General features: G+C 40.8%; 3 protein-coding genes across 3 annotated transcripts; 1 reads left to right on the top strand and 2 right to left on the bottom strand.

The window, feature by feature from the left end:
• Positions 1-348: 348 nt before the first annotated feature.
• Positions 349-1715, bottom strand: LOC134662478 (large ribosomal subunit protein eL21). The gene is made up of 3 exons (XM_063518710.1): positions 1624-1715; positions 1295-1431; positions 349-722 (listed from the first exon to the last, which is right to left on the bottom strand). The coding sequence occupies exons 2-3, from the start codon at positions 1421-1423 to the stop codon at positions 372-374; spliced, it is 480 nt and encodes a 159-aa protein (XP_063374780.1). The 5' UTR covers positions 1424-1431; positions 1624-1715; the 3' UTR covers positions 349-371.
• A 554-nt stretch (positions 1716-2269) lies between these two features.
• On the top strand, positions 2270-13107 carry LOC134662498 (uncharacterized). Its single transcript, XM_063518745.1, has 9 exons — positions 2270-2483; positions 2554-3008; positions 3680-3742; positions 6558-6683; positions 7789-7888; positions 9364-9480; positions 10117-10266; positions 11124-11233; positions 11890-13107. Exons 1-9 carry the CDS (start codon positions 2400-2402, stop codon positions 13007-13009), a joined length of 2325 nt encoding a protein of 774 aa, XP_063374815.1. The 5' UTR covers positions 2270-2399; the 3' UTR covers positions 13010-13107.
• A 728-nt stretch (positions 13108-13835) lies between these two features.
• Positions 13836-15510, bottom strand: LOC134662940 (nitric oxide synthase-interacting protein homolog). The gene is made up of 2 exons (XM_063519244.1): positions 14776-15510; positions 13836-14063 (listed from the first exon to the last, which is right to left on the bottom strand). Exons 1-2 carry the CDS (start codon positions 15465-15467, stop codon positions 13877-13879), a joined length of 879 nt encoding a protein of 292 aa, XP_063375314.1. The 5' UTR covers positions 15468-15510; the 3' UTR covers positions 13836-13876.
• Positions 15511-17666: the final 2156 nt, after the last annotated feature.

The following is a 17666-nucleotide window of genomic DNA, read 5'->3' as shown; positions in this document are numbered from 1 at the left end:
CATTTTGTCTCACTCAGTGAGCAAAATGCGCACTGTTTTTAAGTAGCAAAGTACCCTTGTTCGAGCTGCTGAGGTGAAAATGTCTTATACCATGCGGTTTTTAAGTCGTTCCGAAGTGCAAAGCAGTGTGATAAGCGCCTTAACCTAATGGGGTTGGCAACTGTCAAAAGGTTTACACAGATGGCGCCATCATAGCTTACCCCTTTTTCTATGAGATTTGGCTTAACTTGACACAATTCTAGGGATTGACTGGGCAAGCTATGATGGCGCCATCTGCTAAATACTTCGACCGGCCGACCCCTTAAAAATAACAAGTGGGGTACAAAGTATTACAAATGAAACAAGAGCTTCCTTAAATTACTTTAATCCCCTTAGGCTATGAATTCATATGGGATTGGAGCCAACAGCACAGGTTTCTCTATACCACTGACAATATGAGCGGGCTTGGGGGCAGCAGGCTGTCTCTTCAGCTTGACGATCTTGTTGGCAGCCTTCGCTTCCTTCAGCAGCCTCTCGTTCTCCTTGACGCGCTTGAGGAAGTCCTGTCTGCACTTGGAGTGCTTCACATGCTCAATGCGGATGTTGATGCGCTTGGGGATGATGCGGCCACGAACTCGCTTGTTTACAATGACTCCTAAGGCGTGGGCTGTGACGTTGTATACTCGGCCTGTCTTTCCGTGGTAGACCTTGTGTGGCATACCCTTTTGGACGGCACCGTTACCCTGGAATAAGAGAATTGATGACCAATTAGTTTTATTTTATACTTTTGCTGAACAATTTTTGCCTCGGGTGAGGCCATGTCTACACTGGCCGTTTTGTGTGAGGCAATTGCCTTGCGTGTATGTTCGCTCTGTGTGGACCCGGCTATTTATTTAGCTAAGTAAAAAAGGAAAAGCATTTAGTAACCAACATTCTTGTGGAATACCCCATTGGAAAAAATTACATACCAGCAAGATAGCTGAAAATTGGTGTGGTTTTGTGTATTAGTAAGAATCTAATACTAGCGCTAACTTCCCTTAGTAATGCATATTGTTTGTTAAATTATTATTATTACTGAAAATTTTAACTACTGGACCTACTGGTTATGGTTATGAGATAAAGCCAGCTGACAGGCAGTATTTAAAACATGGGGAGCAGCTTTGGCACCTTTCGGGTACGAATAGGAAATGTGGTGTAAGGGAAACTAAAATAACCAGCAATATTCGAAAATTTCCGAGTTTTTAAATTGAATAACAAATGCATTGATATGAGATTATTGTAGAACTCAAAGATAAAAATAGGAGTCTCAACTAACCCTGATGTCAACGATGTCTCCAACTTTGTACACTTTCATATACGTGGAGAGCGGGATGACGCCATGGGTGCGGAACCGACGGGCGAACAGATCCCTCGTACCGCGGCGGTAACCCTTTGAGTTCGTCATCTTGTCGCCTGAAATCAAACCAACGTTGTACTGATTTCTGCACGTGGACTTAACAACTACACTGATCACTTAATATATGAAACTGTTTGTAAAAAACATTATTCCTATACATTGTCTAAGGCTCCATCTACATTTTTATGGGGTTTTAAAGTGAATGTATGATGAAATTATATATTTTAAAGAAATAATTTACTAATCACCTTTGCTTACAAAGCTTGACGGATAAAGAAAGAGGTTAGTTTAGTTTATGGTATAGAGTAGAAAGGAAAAGGAAGTCAGTGTTGTTTTTAAGTTTGTAAAGCGACTCATACACGGTCCAACCTGAAAACTCTTTTTTTTAACTATACTTGGTCAACCAGATCTTGTCAGTAGAAAAAGGCGGCAAATTTGAAAAATGTAGGCGCGAAGGGATATCGTCCCATAGAAAATTTGAATTTCGCGCCTTTTTCTACTGACAAGATTTGGTTGACCATCTATATATAATTTATTATAGTTTATTTGTGTTCCTGTTTATGAATATATTTTTGCCTTTTCAAAATATGCTTGACAGTCAATAAAATTAAACTCTTTACAAATACCCCGGTAATCATATTTCTTTTTCGCTCTTACTTATAGCTGCGTTCTTAAAAGACCTAACAGACTACCGTACCGCACCGCGACCTTGGAATTTGTGACGCATTCGTGTGTTGTGGGCATTATTTAAAATTTAGAGCGCTCAAATATCAACATAAATCTAAAATTGGAGAATGACGCCAATTTATTTTCTGTTCAAATCGGTCGATTTGATCATCCCGTCTGGACGAGCCTTAAATATTTCAATTTCTGAACGAAGCTTCTGTGTCACATCATTGTCAATGTATATGTGTCATTTTACGCGCAAGTGAGGCGGGTTGTGGGTTGAGAGCATTATTTACTTTTAGTTAATTTTACGTATTAGATTTATAATTAAACTAGCACAATTTAGTATTAAATAAACATGAACGGGGCATCGGACAACATCATAGTGAATTCTTGTGAACTAACACCGATATATTTGATACAGGATTCGGGCGTCGCTCAGGTATTTGTTATCTCTATTGTCCTGCAATTTTTTTTCTGAGCATTTGTAATGAAACAAATTAAATTTTCAGGCTACGTCTTATGTTTTGACGCCGGCTAACCAAGTTGAACAAAAACCAGTGAGTAACCTCAAAAGATTTTACGAGAGTAGCGGGAACTTGGAAAAGAGTGTTCTGTTGAATAGCCCAGAGCCCCCTGTGGCGAAGCCGAGAATTTTGAAGAAAGCTGAAGCGTGTCAGATTGGAAATAACCTAAAATTAGCCAGTTTTCTTGTGCCCAAGACAAGTGCTCATAATGTTCAGACAAAGCCAGTGCACACAGTAAACACGGTTAACACCATGAACAATATTGTGTTCAAGCCGGCGACGGCCACTGTAGCTGCAGCGAGCCAAAATGTTCCCCTCACCATGACACATGCAGTACCCAAACTGGACATGGACAGGAAGATAGTGAAGTTAAAGCCCTCCGATACAGCTTCAAGGCATTTCCGTGGTCGATCTGTACCAAAGATAAAACCCAAAGAAGTGTAAGTGTCATTACATTTAGAAAATTATTGTTTTATTTATAATTTATGTTAGAAACAAACTTGTTTAGCATAGTTAATTGATAGCACCTCCTGATTTAGCTACGCTATAAGCTGATAGATATCGTCAGGTGACAAGAAAAAGTCACTAATTACTATAAAATATTTAAACAAAAATCAACCTTCTTTTCATAGTAATATGGTTCACTATGGCTATGAACTTGTGGTGGTACTTAGTGACTTTTGCTTGTCACCTGACAATATTATAGTCGTCTTATCTCATTTACATAAATATCCTCTGTTTTTAGGGTTCCGTACCCAAAGGGTAAAAACGGGACCCTATTACTAAGACTCCGCTGTCCGTCCGTCTGTCACCAGGCTGTATCTCACGAACCGTGATAGCTAGACAGTTGAAATTTTCACAGATGATGTAATTCTGTTGCCGCTATAACAACAAATACTAAAAACAGAATAAAATAAAGATTTAAGTGGGGCTCCCATACAACAAACGTGATTTTTGACCGAAGTTAAGCAACGTCGGGCGGCGTCAGTACTTGGATGGGTGACCGTTTTTTTGCTTGTTATGCTCTATTTTTTGTTGATGGTGCGGAAACCTCCGTGCGCGAGGGCTTTTTTTTGTAACTCTTAATTATACATGTATTTTTCAATTACAGCACACCAGAACCACCAAAATATACATCGGTGCAGTTACTCAAGCTAGGAGAGACATACCATAGGTTTGTTTAAATTTATTCAAACCAATCTGTACTAAATATTAAGCAGGGATGTTACAGAGCTCCGTTTCCGTTAAGTCGGAATTTCCGTTTGGTATTACACATCCGTTTCTGTTCCGGTTCCGTTACTTTTGAAACGGAAGTTATATCGGATGTCAATGCTTAGCGCGGCAGCGGGACATGAGCGGTGTACATCAAAAACAAACAGGTTTATACCAGTCATTCGCTCATAGCCCCGCTTGCCACGTGCTGCAGTAATTAGATGTTCTGGTTTATCCGTGTTTTCGAATTTAAAGTACCTATTCGTATGTGTTGTGTTGTGTAATGTATACCTACTGATAGTACTGACTCAGGCTCCGGTTCTGGTTCCGGTTCCGTTTTCGGTTCCGATTCCGTTTCTGGTTCCGATAAACTAAATTTAAAACATCTGGTTCCGCTTTCGGTTCCGATAAAACCACCTCGTTACATCCCTGATATTAAGTTTTTATTTGTGTTTTAAGTAGTCACTCTACGGTATATAAATTATTATAATTTCCTTTATTTATTTTTCTTATTAGCTTAGGATTTTAACAAAATATAAAAACACAAACACTTATTATAATTATTATTAGCCGCATAAGCTGAGACGCGGGTTCGATTCCCGCCTCGGCTACAGGTGGACTTGGTCACTTTTTCTTTAGTGTATTTTATTTATTTCGTATTATAATATTGTACATATTATAATACGAAATAAATCACAGAATCACAGAAAACATCACAGACTCCCAGGGCACTTTGGTTTGCGACGTATTCCGAGTGAAGGAGAGGTGGCGTAGCTATTTCAACGAGTTAATTGCTGAACACGCAACACGCAAATGTGTCTCCTCCGGAACTGCCCCCTAATCTTGGACTTGTTGCCCCTATTACACGCAACATGAAAAACCGAAAGGCCGTGGGTCCTGACGACATACCGATTGAAACGTGGAAATCGATGGGTCCTCATGGTGTGATCATACTTACTGACCTTTTTAACCGCATCCTCACCAGCCGCAAAATGCCCAACTCATGGAGATTGAGCATTATAACACCAATTTATAAAGGCAAGGGTAGTGTACAGGACTGTGGAAGCTACCGAGGTATTAAGGTCATGTGTCACACCATGAAACTCTTCGAGCGCGTTCTCGACTCAAGGCTCCGGCAAGAGTGCACGCTCTCGGAATGTCAGTATGGGTTTCGTCCTGGCTGTGGCACTATAGACCCCATCTTTGCCTTAAGAATGCTAGTCGAGGCCTACAGGGAAAAGAAAACGCCCTTGCATATGGCTTTTCTGGACCTACAGAAGGCTTTCGACTGCGTACCGCGCCAGGTAATCTGGTGGGCTTTGAAGGAGAAGAATGTCCCACAAACCTATATTGACATTATCCGAGACGTGTACCACAACTCGGAATCCATAGTAAGGACCGCCGTTGGCGATACTCACCCATTCCCGATCACAGTTGGTGTTCACCAAGGCTCAGCCCCGAGTCCTTTTCTGTTCAGCGTAGTGCTAGACGTAGTTTCAGCAAAAGTCCACGAACCATCTCCATGGCTTATGATGTACGCTGACGACATTGCACTGACAGATGAGGACAAACAGAAACTGGAGCATAAAGTGAACCAATGGAAGGGTGCGCTAGAGAACGGCGGTCTGAAACTAAATGTTGCGAAGACCGAGTACATGGCATGTGGCGGCACGGACCCCGACCCCATAAAGGTAGGAGACGATTTTGTCGTGAAAACGAATAAATTCAAATACCTTGGGTCCGTGCTGCACGAATCGGGTGAAATCGATCACGACGTCCAAGCCCGAATTAGCGCTGCTTGGGCAAAATGGCGAGAAATAACCGGTGTCCTCTGCGACCCCAGGATACCGGTGAAGCTAAAGGGCCTTGTGTACAAGCGTATCATCCGAGCAGTCCTACTATAAAGTAGCGAGACCTGGCCTGTCCTCGGAAGGTATGTCCAGCAGCTTCACGTCACGGAGATGAAGATGTTGCGATGGATGTGTGGCGTTACGCGACTAGATCGCATACGTAACGAACACATACGTGTCAGCCTCGGAATCCGTGACGTAGCGGATAAGCTGCAGGAAAGTCGCCTCCGATGGTATGGCCATATACGCCGCAGACCGGTAGACTACGTCGGAAATAGATGCCTCAATCTCACTGTCCAAGGCCCTAGATCACGCGGCCGCGGTAGGCCTAAGAAGCGCTGGCTGGACGTCGAGACAGCGGATATGGGAGAGAACAATCTCACACCTGAGGATGCCGAAGACCGGGCAAAGTGGAGAAGACTGAGCAGGAAAGCGGACCCTGGCGCTAGGCCGGGAAAACGCTAGGTTGAAGAAGAAGATTATAATATTGTACATATTAATGTTGTTTGAAAAATACACTCCTGTATGGAATTTCCAAGCAATTCCCATACTCAGTTCTAAACAAACTTTTACACTGATGCCTTAACTGAAAAATGTAATGAAATTATACAGTAACAACCTATTTTTACTCTTGCTTTAAACCTTTGTAGAGTGCAATCTGTATTGTAAGGCAAAATGACCACCCTACAACAATTTTTATGATGGGGGATTTTCAGAAGAAATCCTCCTTGACAATCTGCGCTGCGCTCCGCCGCTTACCAAAGAACTTTAGGACTATGATATAGCAACGAGACTTGAATTGTGGATTTTATTAAATCTAGGTTGGGTTAGAAAGTCCTAGATTTATTGGTCAAGGTATACAGAAACTGAATAATCATAATATTTATTTTATTATTTTTGTAACTAATTATGTCCATGTATTTCCAGTCTCAATGTCCTAAGCGATGACCAGGTGAAAATGGTGAACCAAGCTTTGAACATCATCAAGGATCCAGAAAAGATTCCTCCAGAGCCTGCATATGATCCCGTTACAAATACACGTTTCATATACAAGTAAGAAAGATTTCGTATTCCAAGTATCATAGACACCAGGACCAGTGTGTTCACTAGATGTAACAACACACAGATGTAGATGAAACAGTCCAAGAGCCTGTCCAGACTAAATAGTTTTCTATACAATCCGGTTAAAAAGGCCGGTTTGTGGCCCAACATGCATAAATAAAAACATTTTTTTTTATAAACTTATTTAGTTTAACCTGCCCCATGGCTATATGTCTGTAATCAAATCTTGCAAGTAAAATTAGACCCACTTCCCATTCTTAAATTTGATCTAGCTGAAACTTCGCATACTTACGTAAGTTGGGTGACAATATTATGGTACCAGCAAGCTGATCTGATGATGGTGTTGAAAGAAAAGTACAATCAATGATAAAATATTCTATCAAAACTGAAATTTGTGACAAAAACTTATAAACCCAATCCAATAGTAAAAACATCAATTTGAATGGCTTAATAATCTTGGCTTGGCGCAGTTTATTGTTTTGATAATTGGCCTCCTGTAATAGTACATTATTGTCGAGGATCGGAAGTAGCTACTTGCTGGCTGAGGATTCGTTTTAAACGGACGACCTTGGGAGTCCGTTTAATTGAATCCGAAGCCAGCAAGTAGCCTTCCAGCCGAGTCATATACACTATACAGTGCTTTTCTCAAAAATGGTGCAAGAAATATAAATATTATTTATACGAGCAACGGTCTAATTATCACAGAATAAAGTAAAACCATTGAAAACATTTGCTTTGCCGCCTTTAAAAAAAAGAAGTGTATTTTTCTGCTGAAAATACGCCAACCTATTTGAGACACCTAAATAGTCGCGGTACCAACATTATAATAATAAGTGCTGATCATCTGTTTGGCTGTTTACCTAATGGGCCTATGCCTGCAAAGTTTTAAAAAGTTTGGAACTCGTTAAATAATGGAATTTGTATGCAACATTGCAGTCCCGAAATCGAGACTGCAATGTTTTTAACTTTTTAATTTTTTGAATGACCATAAACTACGCACTTCGCGACCTATTTTTTAACCGGCAACGTCGACTTTGCCGTCCATTTTTGAGAAAAAGGGTTATAAAAAGACATTGCAAGTTCCGTTATCTGGCAGGGTGGTGTCGCCGAAGGACCTGAAGGTGGTGGGGCGCAACAAGGTCGCGCTGAAGGAGCCGCGACGCGTCGCCGCCGCGCTCGACGCGCGCCCCGTGGGGGTGAGTTCATCTTAGCTTGACCCAAATCGAAACTTAAATTTTATTTTTTTATTTTTATTGATAAACATGTTTACATGACTTTGCAGCTAAACCAATGCGTCACGAAACTTAGACTAACAGCAATAATACTTATAACAACAATAATAGCACATTACACTAGTGTAGACAAATTACATTGGAACAGTTGAGCACCTAGCATCCATCGCCTCACAGAATCTCAAGCATTCAGTATACACTTCCGTCCATCTCCAGTTCTCCACGCAAATAGGTCGCACTCAGGTGTCAGTGCCAGGTTAAATAAACTTCTATTACCCCTCTCAACACTAAAAATAGTTGCATCCAGCCCTCACTATATGCTTATTAAAATATACAAGCACCTACCGAACTCCCTAAAAAATATTGAAAAACTGCCGATGTTTAATAAACGCTTGAAAACATTTTTATCCAGCAAATGTTACTATAATATTAATGAATTTTTTAGCGATAAACATGATTAACAATGTTAATTTATATGCATTGCTGTGCCCTTGCAGGGTGTCACATGTAAACCCACCTACTCATAAGCTCCACCTAATAATGTGTAATGTGATATGCAATAAACATTTTGAATTTGAATTTGAATTTGAGAGTCAACATTAACGTCCCCAATAATCCTCATTAAAGCGGACTGTTATTTGTTACGCTGCATTGACAATGGTGACAACGGCAAACATAATGTCAATTAAACAGGGCTCTAGCATCTATGCGACCAAGACCATGTCACGGTTGAAACGTCAATAAAAATAAATAAGTATGTAAATGTATTTATGTCACTAAAAATAAATAGCCGAGTCCACACAGGGCGAGCATACGTGCTTCGCGCTCGCCGCGTCGTTCGAGTCACATCTACACTGGCCGTTCAAGGAAATTGCCTCGCGCGCTTGCGCTCGCTCTGTGTGGACCCGGAATTGGGCGTTTTTTTTTGTTGTCCCATACACTTTTTTTTCAAATTTGGGATTTTTTATGTTATTTCTACTCAGAATCACGAGCTCTTTCTATCCTAATAGGAGAAAAAAAGTGTCCTAAGGTTTTTATTTCCATTACGTCACCATTTTTCATAGACTTTGTATGGCGGTCGCGGAATGGAAAAATCGAAAAATGTATGGAAATTTTGGGACACTTTTTTTCTCCTATTAGGATAGAAAGAGCTCGTGATTCTGAGTAGAAATAACATAAAAAATCCCAAATTTGAAAAAAAAAAGTGTAGGGAACAACAAAAAAAAACGCCCAATTATAGATGGTCAACCAAATCTTGTCAGTAAAAAAAGGCGCGAAATTCAAATTTTGTATGAGACGATATCCCTTCGCGCCTACATTTTTCAAATTTGCCGCCTTTTTCTACTGTCAAGATCTGGTTGACCAAGTATACATCGTAACTTTTTAGTTAGTCAAGTTTTTGGTTGGTTATTGTTGACATTTGGTGGTCGGTGTCACAGCCGGTGATAACCCGCAGCGGGCGGAAAGTGCGGCTGCCGCGGCAGGTGGTGCAGGAGGAGACGCACAAGCCCCGCCGCAGGCCCGGCACCGTCGTCACCTGCGCCCAGTGTTCCACTGTAAGTCATTGCTTATTTATATACGTATAACAAATTGACAATCCCCTTTTCCTGAAACTGTAGGTCGACCGATTAGTTCTCCGAGAAATTGGAAACATACGTTAAAAACCGGCCAAGTGCGAGTCGGACTCGCGCACGGAGGGTTCCGCACCATCAACAAAAAATAGAGCAAAACAAGCAAAAAAAACAAGCAAAAAAAAACAAGCAAAAAAAACGGTCACCCATCCAAGTACTGACCCCGCCCGAACTTCGGTCAAAAATCACGTTTGTTGTATGGGAGCCCCACTTAAATCTTTATTTTATTCTGTTTTTAGTATTTGTTGTTATAGCGGCAACAGAAATACATCATCTGTGAAAATTTCAACTGTATAGCTATCACGGTTCGTGAGATACAGCCTGGTGACAGATGGACGGACGGACGGACGGACAGCGAAGTCTTAGTAATAGGGTCCCGTTTTTATTATTACCCTTTGGGTACGGAACCCTAAAAAACCCTCAGAATCTGCTTCGATATTTAGAAGTTGGTTTAAACAGAAACTATACCAATTACTATATATTCAGCCCCAAAGGATTTTACGCAAGTATCAAAAATAAAAATTGTAATAACAAAAATAATACTAAGGTTGAACGTTCCAGGACTTTGGCAGCCTATACCAGCTGCAGAAACACTACGAGAGCCAGCCCACGCACGCGCCGTCCAAGACGCACTGGAGCCTGTTCCACTGCCTGCTGGCCATCGTGGCCGGCTCGCCCGCAGAGGCCCGGGCGAAGCTCTTCATACAACAGGTACCGAATAGCGATGGGCGAGTCGAGTTACCTGATTCGAATAATTCGAATCAGCCTACAGATGGGTTAATTCGAATCAAGACTATTGGCAATTCGAATCAACTCGACCACTAGCTAACTCGGCGAAAGAACCGCCAATTCGCCAACTCGCCGAGCCGAGTCAACGCTATCACACTGCTACTAAGGCCATTCAAAAATAAACCTTAATACCGTAGCCCGAAGGCTCTTTTTACAACAACTGCCGCTCGATTCGCCGTCTCAACTCGAGTTGGTACTATGACCATTCAAAAATAAACCTTAATTCCGTGCCCTGAAGGTTCTTTTTACAACAACTGCCGCGTAACTCGCCGTCTCAACTCGCTCCGCGCCTGTGCTTGTGACCTTGTCGCGAACCACGTGAATCGTCGAGTCGAGTTAACTCGATTTTGAATTCGAATCAGCGGCCGAATCAATTCGAATGATTCGAATTGAAAAAAAGTGGACTCGTCACATCGCTACCGAATACTACGGGAGCAACCACACACGCGGGTCGATACGCACTATCTGTTCCACTGCCTGTTGACTATCGTGCCCATCTTGCCAGGGCGAAGCTGTGTATGTCATTATTACTCATTACAATGCAACTCATGTCTCGCCAAGACGAGACAGGGCAAAAGGCAGTGCATATCTTTTCTCGGTCACTCTGTCCGTAGACAAATACGACCATCACATCCGTATTTAATCGATATATTTATTAACGAATTCAAAAAATGTATTCTGTAGGCCTTAAGGGCATTTTTACAAGTCAATACAACATTTACAGCAACATATAGTGACACTGACATGAAACTATGAATACCTATATGATATAATTCCAGTTGGAGCTGCTGGTGCGGAAGCTGAAGGCGCTGCTGCCGTGCCTGCTGTCGGGCGCCGCGGCCGGCTCGGAGGCGGCCCAGCCCGCCGACATCGGCGAAGACGTCGGCAGGTGAATTTTATAACAAAATCTAGTAAAATAGATACCAAACGAGCAATTTATCACAATAATGTGGATATTAAAATAAAATATTGAAAAATTACAAAAATACAGGACCTGAAAGTTTCAAAATTTAAGTTTTTTTTTAACTTCCAAAAACGATAAAAGTAAGGGTACCATTCGATTCCTTACATTTCATCCAAAAAAATATTGTACATCAACTATACACATAAACGCAATATTTCACCGACAAAAACGCAATTTTCTTGTTTTGTCAATACTACAAGACGGGCTCCCAGAGACCTTGACGTCACGATCCCTTGTCGTTTTGTTTAGGGCGTTTCGCGAGTGAAGTGCGACTGTCGGCCTTTAACTACAATTTCTGACTTTTGTGTTACTTTAATGCAATGGGTCCCATATAGACATTTGATCCTAAAAACAAACCCGATCGATTGATACCATAAATGAAAATTAGTCATGTAGCCTATTGAATATGCCTATAATATTCTTCCTTCTCTACGATTGACACTCACAGGATCGAAGCCACGCTCTTTGATCCTTTATATTTTGAATACTCTTATTTTATAATAAATGTAAATAAGATTAACAACTTTTTTTTTTTTTCAATGTATACCTACTGTACACTGATAGTTAAACATGTGTTTCAGATTGTTCGGTCTGAGTTCCGGCAAGTACCACCTGGACATGGAAGCGTTAAGCTGCGTCAAGGACAAGGAGGGCCACTGCAAACACCAGCCGGCCCCGGTATCGGACCCGGCCGGCGCCGGCCCCGGCCTCGCCGCCGGCCCCGGCCTCGCCGCCGGCCCCGGCCTCGCCGACGGCGGCAAGCCCTCGCAGCGCTGGCGCCACCAGCACCGCGACGACTGCGCGCGCGTGCACACGGCGCACGCCTGGCCCGCCGTCGGCAGCAAGCTCCAGGACATCAAGCAGAAGACTCACAAAAACCACGTCAAGAAAATGAGACTCGCCCCCGATAGCGAAATAATCGAGCTCAACCGGGAGGACCTGATCGCCCTCGGTGCGAACGGCCGAGAGGTCCCGCTCCCGCAGAAGATGATCTCCCTTTTAAAAAATGAAATTGAACCCGAAACTAAACTCGATAAACCGACGACGTTGGATGAAATCAAGAAACCCAAAGGTCACGTGCAGTTCCATAGTGCGCACTTCGATATCCGCTCGTCCCCTATAAAACCCTCCTCCTCCACAGTTTTCAGGACGTTCCAGATAAATCCGGATAAAATGGAGAAATTTAACGTGCAAATAATAAGGCCTTTGGAGTTAGACCAGAAACCTGATGAAATTATAAAGCAGACGCCGACGACCTCCGATTGTACAAAGTTAGACAGTATATTTAGAGATGAAATAGAAATGTCGTGTAAAGATGTAATAAGTAATGAACTTAACAATGGACTTAATTTCAATAGTAGTAAGGATTGGGCTATATCGTCGGCGAATGACGACCAGTCGCACGAGAGCTTTATAAAATCGAATGCAGTGATAGAACCGTCTCTAATACACGTGAAAGATGCCGCGATGGGTAGTCTACCTGACAGTGCTCTGACTTATAGTGATATTAACCAGAACGCTGATATGCCAGTGTTGACCGACGAACATGATACTCAGGACAGCCGCCTAAATTTGAGTCAGAATCAATCAGTATTGAACTTTCTAGAAACCTTAGGTAATGAACTAACATATCCTGAACCTGAAATTAGAAATGCTGCAGTTGATTTCCAGTTAGACTTATTTTCTTTTAATAATACATAACACTAGGTCTTAAGTATAGGTATATTTAAATTAAGGACACATGACTGATAAATAAGCAATGTTTATTTACAATAAAATAATTCTAGTATAATTTCTTACACATTCGTTTGATTTTGTCCTATTTTTTTTTGTTGGTCACCCTGAAATTAATGTGGCAAGAGCAGTAAGATAGGCAATTTAGCCTCTGAATCCGACACAAATCATACCTAATTACAAACTTTTTTAACCTATGTTTGTATGGGTCAAATCTTGCACGTTAAAAACCCACTTCCGACTGAAATTTTACCGACTTCCGATGAAGCTGAAAATTTGCATACATATGTAAGTCTGGTGACAATGCAATATTATGGCACCATCGAGCTGATCTGATGATGGAGACAGGTGGTCATAGGAACTCTGTGGTAAAACAACAAAACCTAATTGTGTTTGAGGTTTTTAGAACTGTCACGATGAGTATTAGTTGCCTGTGCAAAGAAAAGTACAGTCAGTGATAAAAACTTGTACCAAAAATAAAATTTTTGCCAAAAACTTATTATGCAATCAAACTTAGTTTATAATGTAAACATTATAAACTCATATTATCAGGCTAATGTAAACATTAGCCTGATGCTGAGACAGCCCTGCGTCCTGCATAGAATTTTGTATGCACTAGCATGACATACAGCCAGCAATACTAGTAGCTAACAAATTTCAATGCTGGGGGGGGAGGTGCCTTTTCTCTGCAGCTGACTGTACATATACTTTGAGTGACTTGTGTTTTAACCAAAACTTGTAATATCCTTTAGTAAGGAATGGAGGAACGACATGAAATTGAAACAATAAAAAAAATATGTCAACTATTACTTAGTAACTACATCAACCACTAATTCAGGCCTGCAACACAGGCCTCTCATTCTTGCTCTCCAAGTGCTGGTTGGTGAGGGCGTAGCCTGTGCCACCCCGCTGCAAGGGGATGATGTCTTTTTCCTTCAGTTTGTCTCCCGTGAGGGGGTGCAGCCAGTCCTTTTTTATCAGGTTTTCAACACACTCCATTGTCACTACATGACCTGTTGTTCTGGAAAATAAATAAACGTGTTTATGTCACACAAATCTAGCCGGTGTCTCACTCCGCAATTTCGTCGCTTTGCTACAGGTAGCTAAAAGTACATCCGTTCGGTCCCAATTTTGGGGAAAGCCATAAGCCGCGCGTGGCGCTGTCGCCACCTGGCGGCCATATCTGTGCTGATCGTAACAGATGCGTTTTGTTAGAGAGTGAGTCTTCTGTACTTAGTACTATTATACAGCTGTCATACAACCAAAGCTCTCAATTTATAACAACATTCTTCAAGATTTGACATGAATGTTCAAGCAACATATGATCATGATGATGATGATGGGATGATGATCTAAATATCTATATCAGGTAATATTTATTCTTGCTAGTATTTAGATTGAGTAGAAGTTTTACATATGAAACTAGTCTTGTGTGTTCTTCGCCTAAGTTGCACTACATTATCTTTTGATGAAAGCAAGCAACTTACTTGCTTTAAGGTTTAGTTTTCCATTAAATGTCTAACAATTTTGAAAAACAAAGAATCTCTTCTGGGTGATAAAGCTAGGTTGAATATGAAGCAAATGCCAGAAATTTAGCACATAAAAATAACAAAATCAGAAGATCCCACTTTTCACATGGTCTATTCTGGCCTGCTTCCAAGCCAAGCAAGGGTGACACCCATGTGACACCACAGTCTTCTTACAGTACTTACAGAAAATGTTCTTAGATTTACCTGATGACTGCACATGGAATAGCATTACTCAGGATATCATGTGTCACAGGGCACATGTATCTATTTTCTTTCGCAATCAATGACTTCTTATCATCCGGGTCTGGTACCAATGTCCACTTAACTTCAATCAGGTCTTTCATTTTCAAGGGTTTTCCACTGATTGGGCAGTACACTGTTGGGTCTGGCTTCTCGACTTTAGAAATCTTAGCATCTGGCAACATTGCTGGTACCCAGAAACTAGGTAAATGCTTGTCTTTGCCATTAGCGAGATTTGAGACAGAATGAGATGACGAGGGCCCACTTTCGGAGTTCTTAGATGTAGAGCTGGATATATTCTTTTCTCTGTTCATGAATTTGATAAGGTTTGCCTCTTTTTCAGCCGCTGCAAGCTCATTTTTTTCGTTCTCTTCTTTTTTTAATTGCTTTTCATAGCGTTTCAGCTTACGGGTGTATTCGGTCTTTTTAGAAATCACGTATTCCAAGATAGCTTCCTTGTCGAAGAGATAGCCTTCCTTAGTGACGACGGGGTTCCTGCAAGGCTGCAAAGTCAGGCTGCAGTCGTCGAAGTTCTTAACGGAGTCCTTGCCTACGCGTTCGCTTTGGGTTCCATAACCGGATGCTGCTGCGTCTTTTTTCTTCTCGTGATAAGTGTAAACTGCCCCGGCAGTACAGTTTCTAGCGTGTCTAGTCATTATTTAGCAACATTAACCCATAAATAACAAAACCAAATAAACAAGCTATAAAAGCTATTGCTAAACAGACGGTTTGGATTGGTTCTTCTTTACTTACACTGACATGACTGACAAGGTGACAAGTGACATGATGACATTGACAGCTGACATGCAAAGGGCTTTACGCATGAGACAATTTAAATACGACAATTTGAATTCAATTCAACTTCGCTACATGTAGCCAGACCCCTCAGTTTCGGTCTAGCACTTTCCTGGTAGATGGATGTTTGTCTTGACTTGGTGCTCCATCTCACTCGGTTGTGTTGATTTATCGCAGTAGTCTATATAGCCTTAATGGTTGACATGTAAACAACACGTGCAATAATAAAACGCATACGAACGTCACTCACGTCTCACGTCACTGTCTGTCGTCGTATGATAATAAATATGATGTAAATATGTGATTTGTGCTGATGTGATACATGGTATAATAATATACTCCGCCTGGTACTCTCTTCCGAGATTCGCGAATGACCTAATTGTCACTTGCCTACGTCATCATGCTGTTTACAGGTTCTCAAACTTTAAAATGTGGGAGAATTTTAACCAACGGTGAAAATTATTTTAACGGCATTAATTTTAAGTTATTCATGTAGAAACATAGTAAAATAAAACAAATCTATACTGCCCTTTTCACCCCTACTCTTACAGTTCCGAATAGAACAGCCAACCATTTTCGTAACAAAACATTAATTACCAAGCTTACGACGTGAAAAGTTTGGAAAACACTGCGACTGTTGACACTGAGCGAGAAGGAAATAACAATTAACACGCGTTCGACAAGGATGACGGTCAGGGACAAAATGGCGGATTGTCAAATGTGATTTTTTTTTTTTTTTTGGATTTTATGGCCTGGTTACGAGACCTTTAAGCCAAGTCTTTATTTTAATTACACTGCACTACTATTAAAGTTTTAACACTGTGTTTTTAATGTATTTGTATATTGGTTGATATGTTTGACTGTCTTTTAGTAGATTATTAAGCGGCGGCGGGCGGGAGGAAAAATCACTATTATTTTTAAACACTTCATTTAGTTCACTGGCAAGCACTAATCTGTCAATAAGAAACTTCTGACACTTAAATATAAGGTGGTTAACGGTTCCTTCTTCAGCTTCACAGAAAGTACAGATATTGTTTTGTATCAATCCAAGTCTGGCAAGGTGTGATGGTGCAGCATTGTGTCCGTAGCGCAACCGGTTTATAGTAGTGATAAAATCTCGACTGGCTTTTTGCAGGTTATTATACCATGGTCTTGTAGGCAGATTTTCCTGAATGCTTCCGTACCATCTTCCTTTTCCTTGGTCTTGATCTGTACTCCACATTTGTTCCCATAACATATTTACAGATAGATTTATACAAGACAAGTAATCGGACATAGGAATATACATTGCCTCGCTAACGTCGAGTGCATTTATGCCTTTGAAGGCAACATTGTCTGCTGTTTCATTGCCAGTGATTCCTTTGTGAGAAGGAACCCACATAAATGAAACTTCTACTCCTTTAAGATGACACTTAAATAACAATTCTTTAATCGCATATAAAATAAAATTAGTTTTAAAATGAATTTTCAAATGTTCCAAACCTTGAAGCAAACTTAAAGAATCACTTATTATTAGAAAATATTTACAATTATTTACATTACCAATTCGCAGAAGGGCCTGATAGACTGCATATGCCTCTGCAGTAAATATGGTACATACTTTCTGCAGAAGAAAGCTCTGAGAAAATTTACATTGAGGATCATAAATTGCACTACGCACATAATCCACACCTTTGCTTCCATCAGTATAAATAGTGTAGTAATTATTATCCGAAAGGAATTGTAACATGTCTACATTACTTTTAACAGAGTCTAGTATTTTAATTGGTTGCATAATGCTTCTGTAGTGTGAGGAATAACATGGCCAAGGATGTTGCTTTCTAATTTTACTACAGTTATTTTCAATTTCCAGAAAAATGTGAAACAACATTGGAGAGTTGCCAAGAAGAAGACCCTCTCCAGTTGCCAAGGAACCAGACACATTAACTCTATGAGGTAAAATCTTGTTTATTAATTTTGTATTATTAGAATATAATAACTTGAGGCAATATCTTTCAGCAAGCATTAGGCGTCTTAAGATAAGTGGCATTATATGTGTCTCAACTTCCATGGCCCTTATT

The sequence above is a fragment of the Cydia amplana genome, chromosome 3 (assembly GCF_948474715.1).
Source record: "Cydia amplana chromosome 3, ilCydAmpl1.1, whole genome shotgun sequence".
NCBI classification, from domain to species: Eukaryota; Metazoa; Arthropoda; class Insecta; order Lepidoptera; family Tortricidae; genus Cydia; species Cydia amplana.
This window is presented reverse-complemented; position numbering and strand designations above follow the sequence as displayed.

Excerpts from the sequence above, each read along its gene's own strand:
- LOC134662478 (XM_063518710.1), bottom strand. The coding sequence starts at position 1,423 with ATGACGAACTCAAAGGGTTACCGCCGCGGTACGAGGGATCTGTTCGCC. Across the intron at positions 723-1,294 it reads GAGACATCGTTGACATCAGG|GGTAACGGTGCCGTCCAAAA; the intron begins GTTAGTTGAGAC and ends CTCTTATTCCAG.
- LOC134662498 (XM_063518745.1), top strand. The coding sequence starts at position 2,400 with ATGAACGGGGCATCGGACAACATCATAGTGAATTCTTGTGAACTAACA. Across the intron at positions 3,743-6,557 it reads CTAGGAGAGACATACCATAG|TCTCAATGTCCTAAGCGATG; the intron begins GTTTGTTTAAAT and ends ATGTATTTCCAG. Across the intron at positions 6,684-7,788 it reads AATACACGTTTCATATACAA|GGTGGTGTCGCCGAAGGACC; the intron begins GTAAGAAAGATT and ends GTTATCTGGCAG.
- LOC134662940 (XM_063519244.1), bottom strand. The coding sequence starts at position 15,467 with ATGACTAGACACGCTAGAAACTGTACTGCCGGGGCAGTTTACACTTAT. Across the intron at positions 14,064-14,775 it reads ATTCCATGTGCAGTCATCAG|AACAACAGGTCATGTAGTGA; the intron begins GTAAATCTAAGA and ends TTTATTTTCCAG.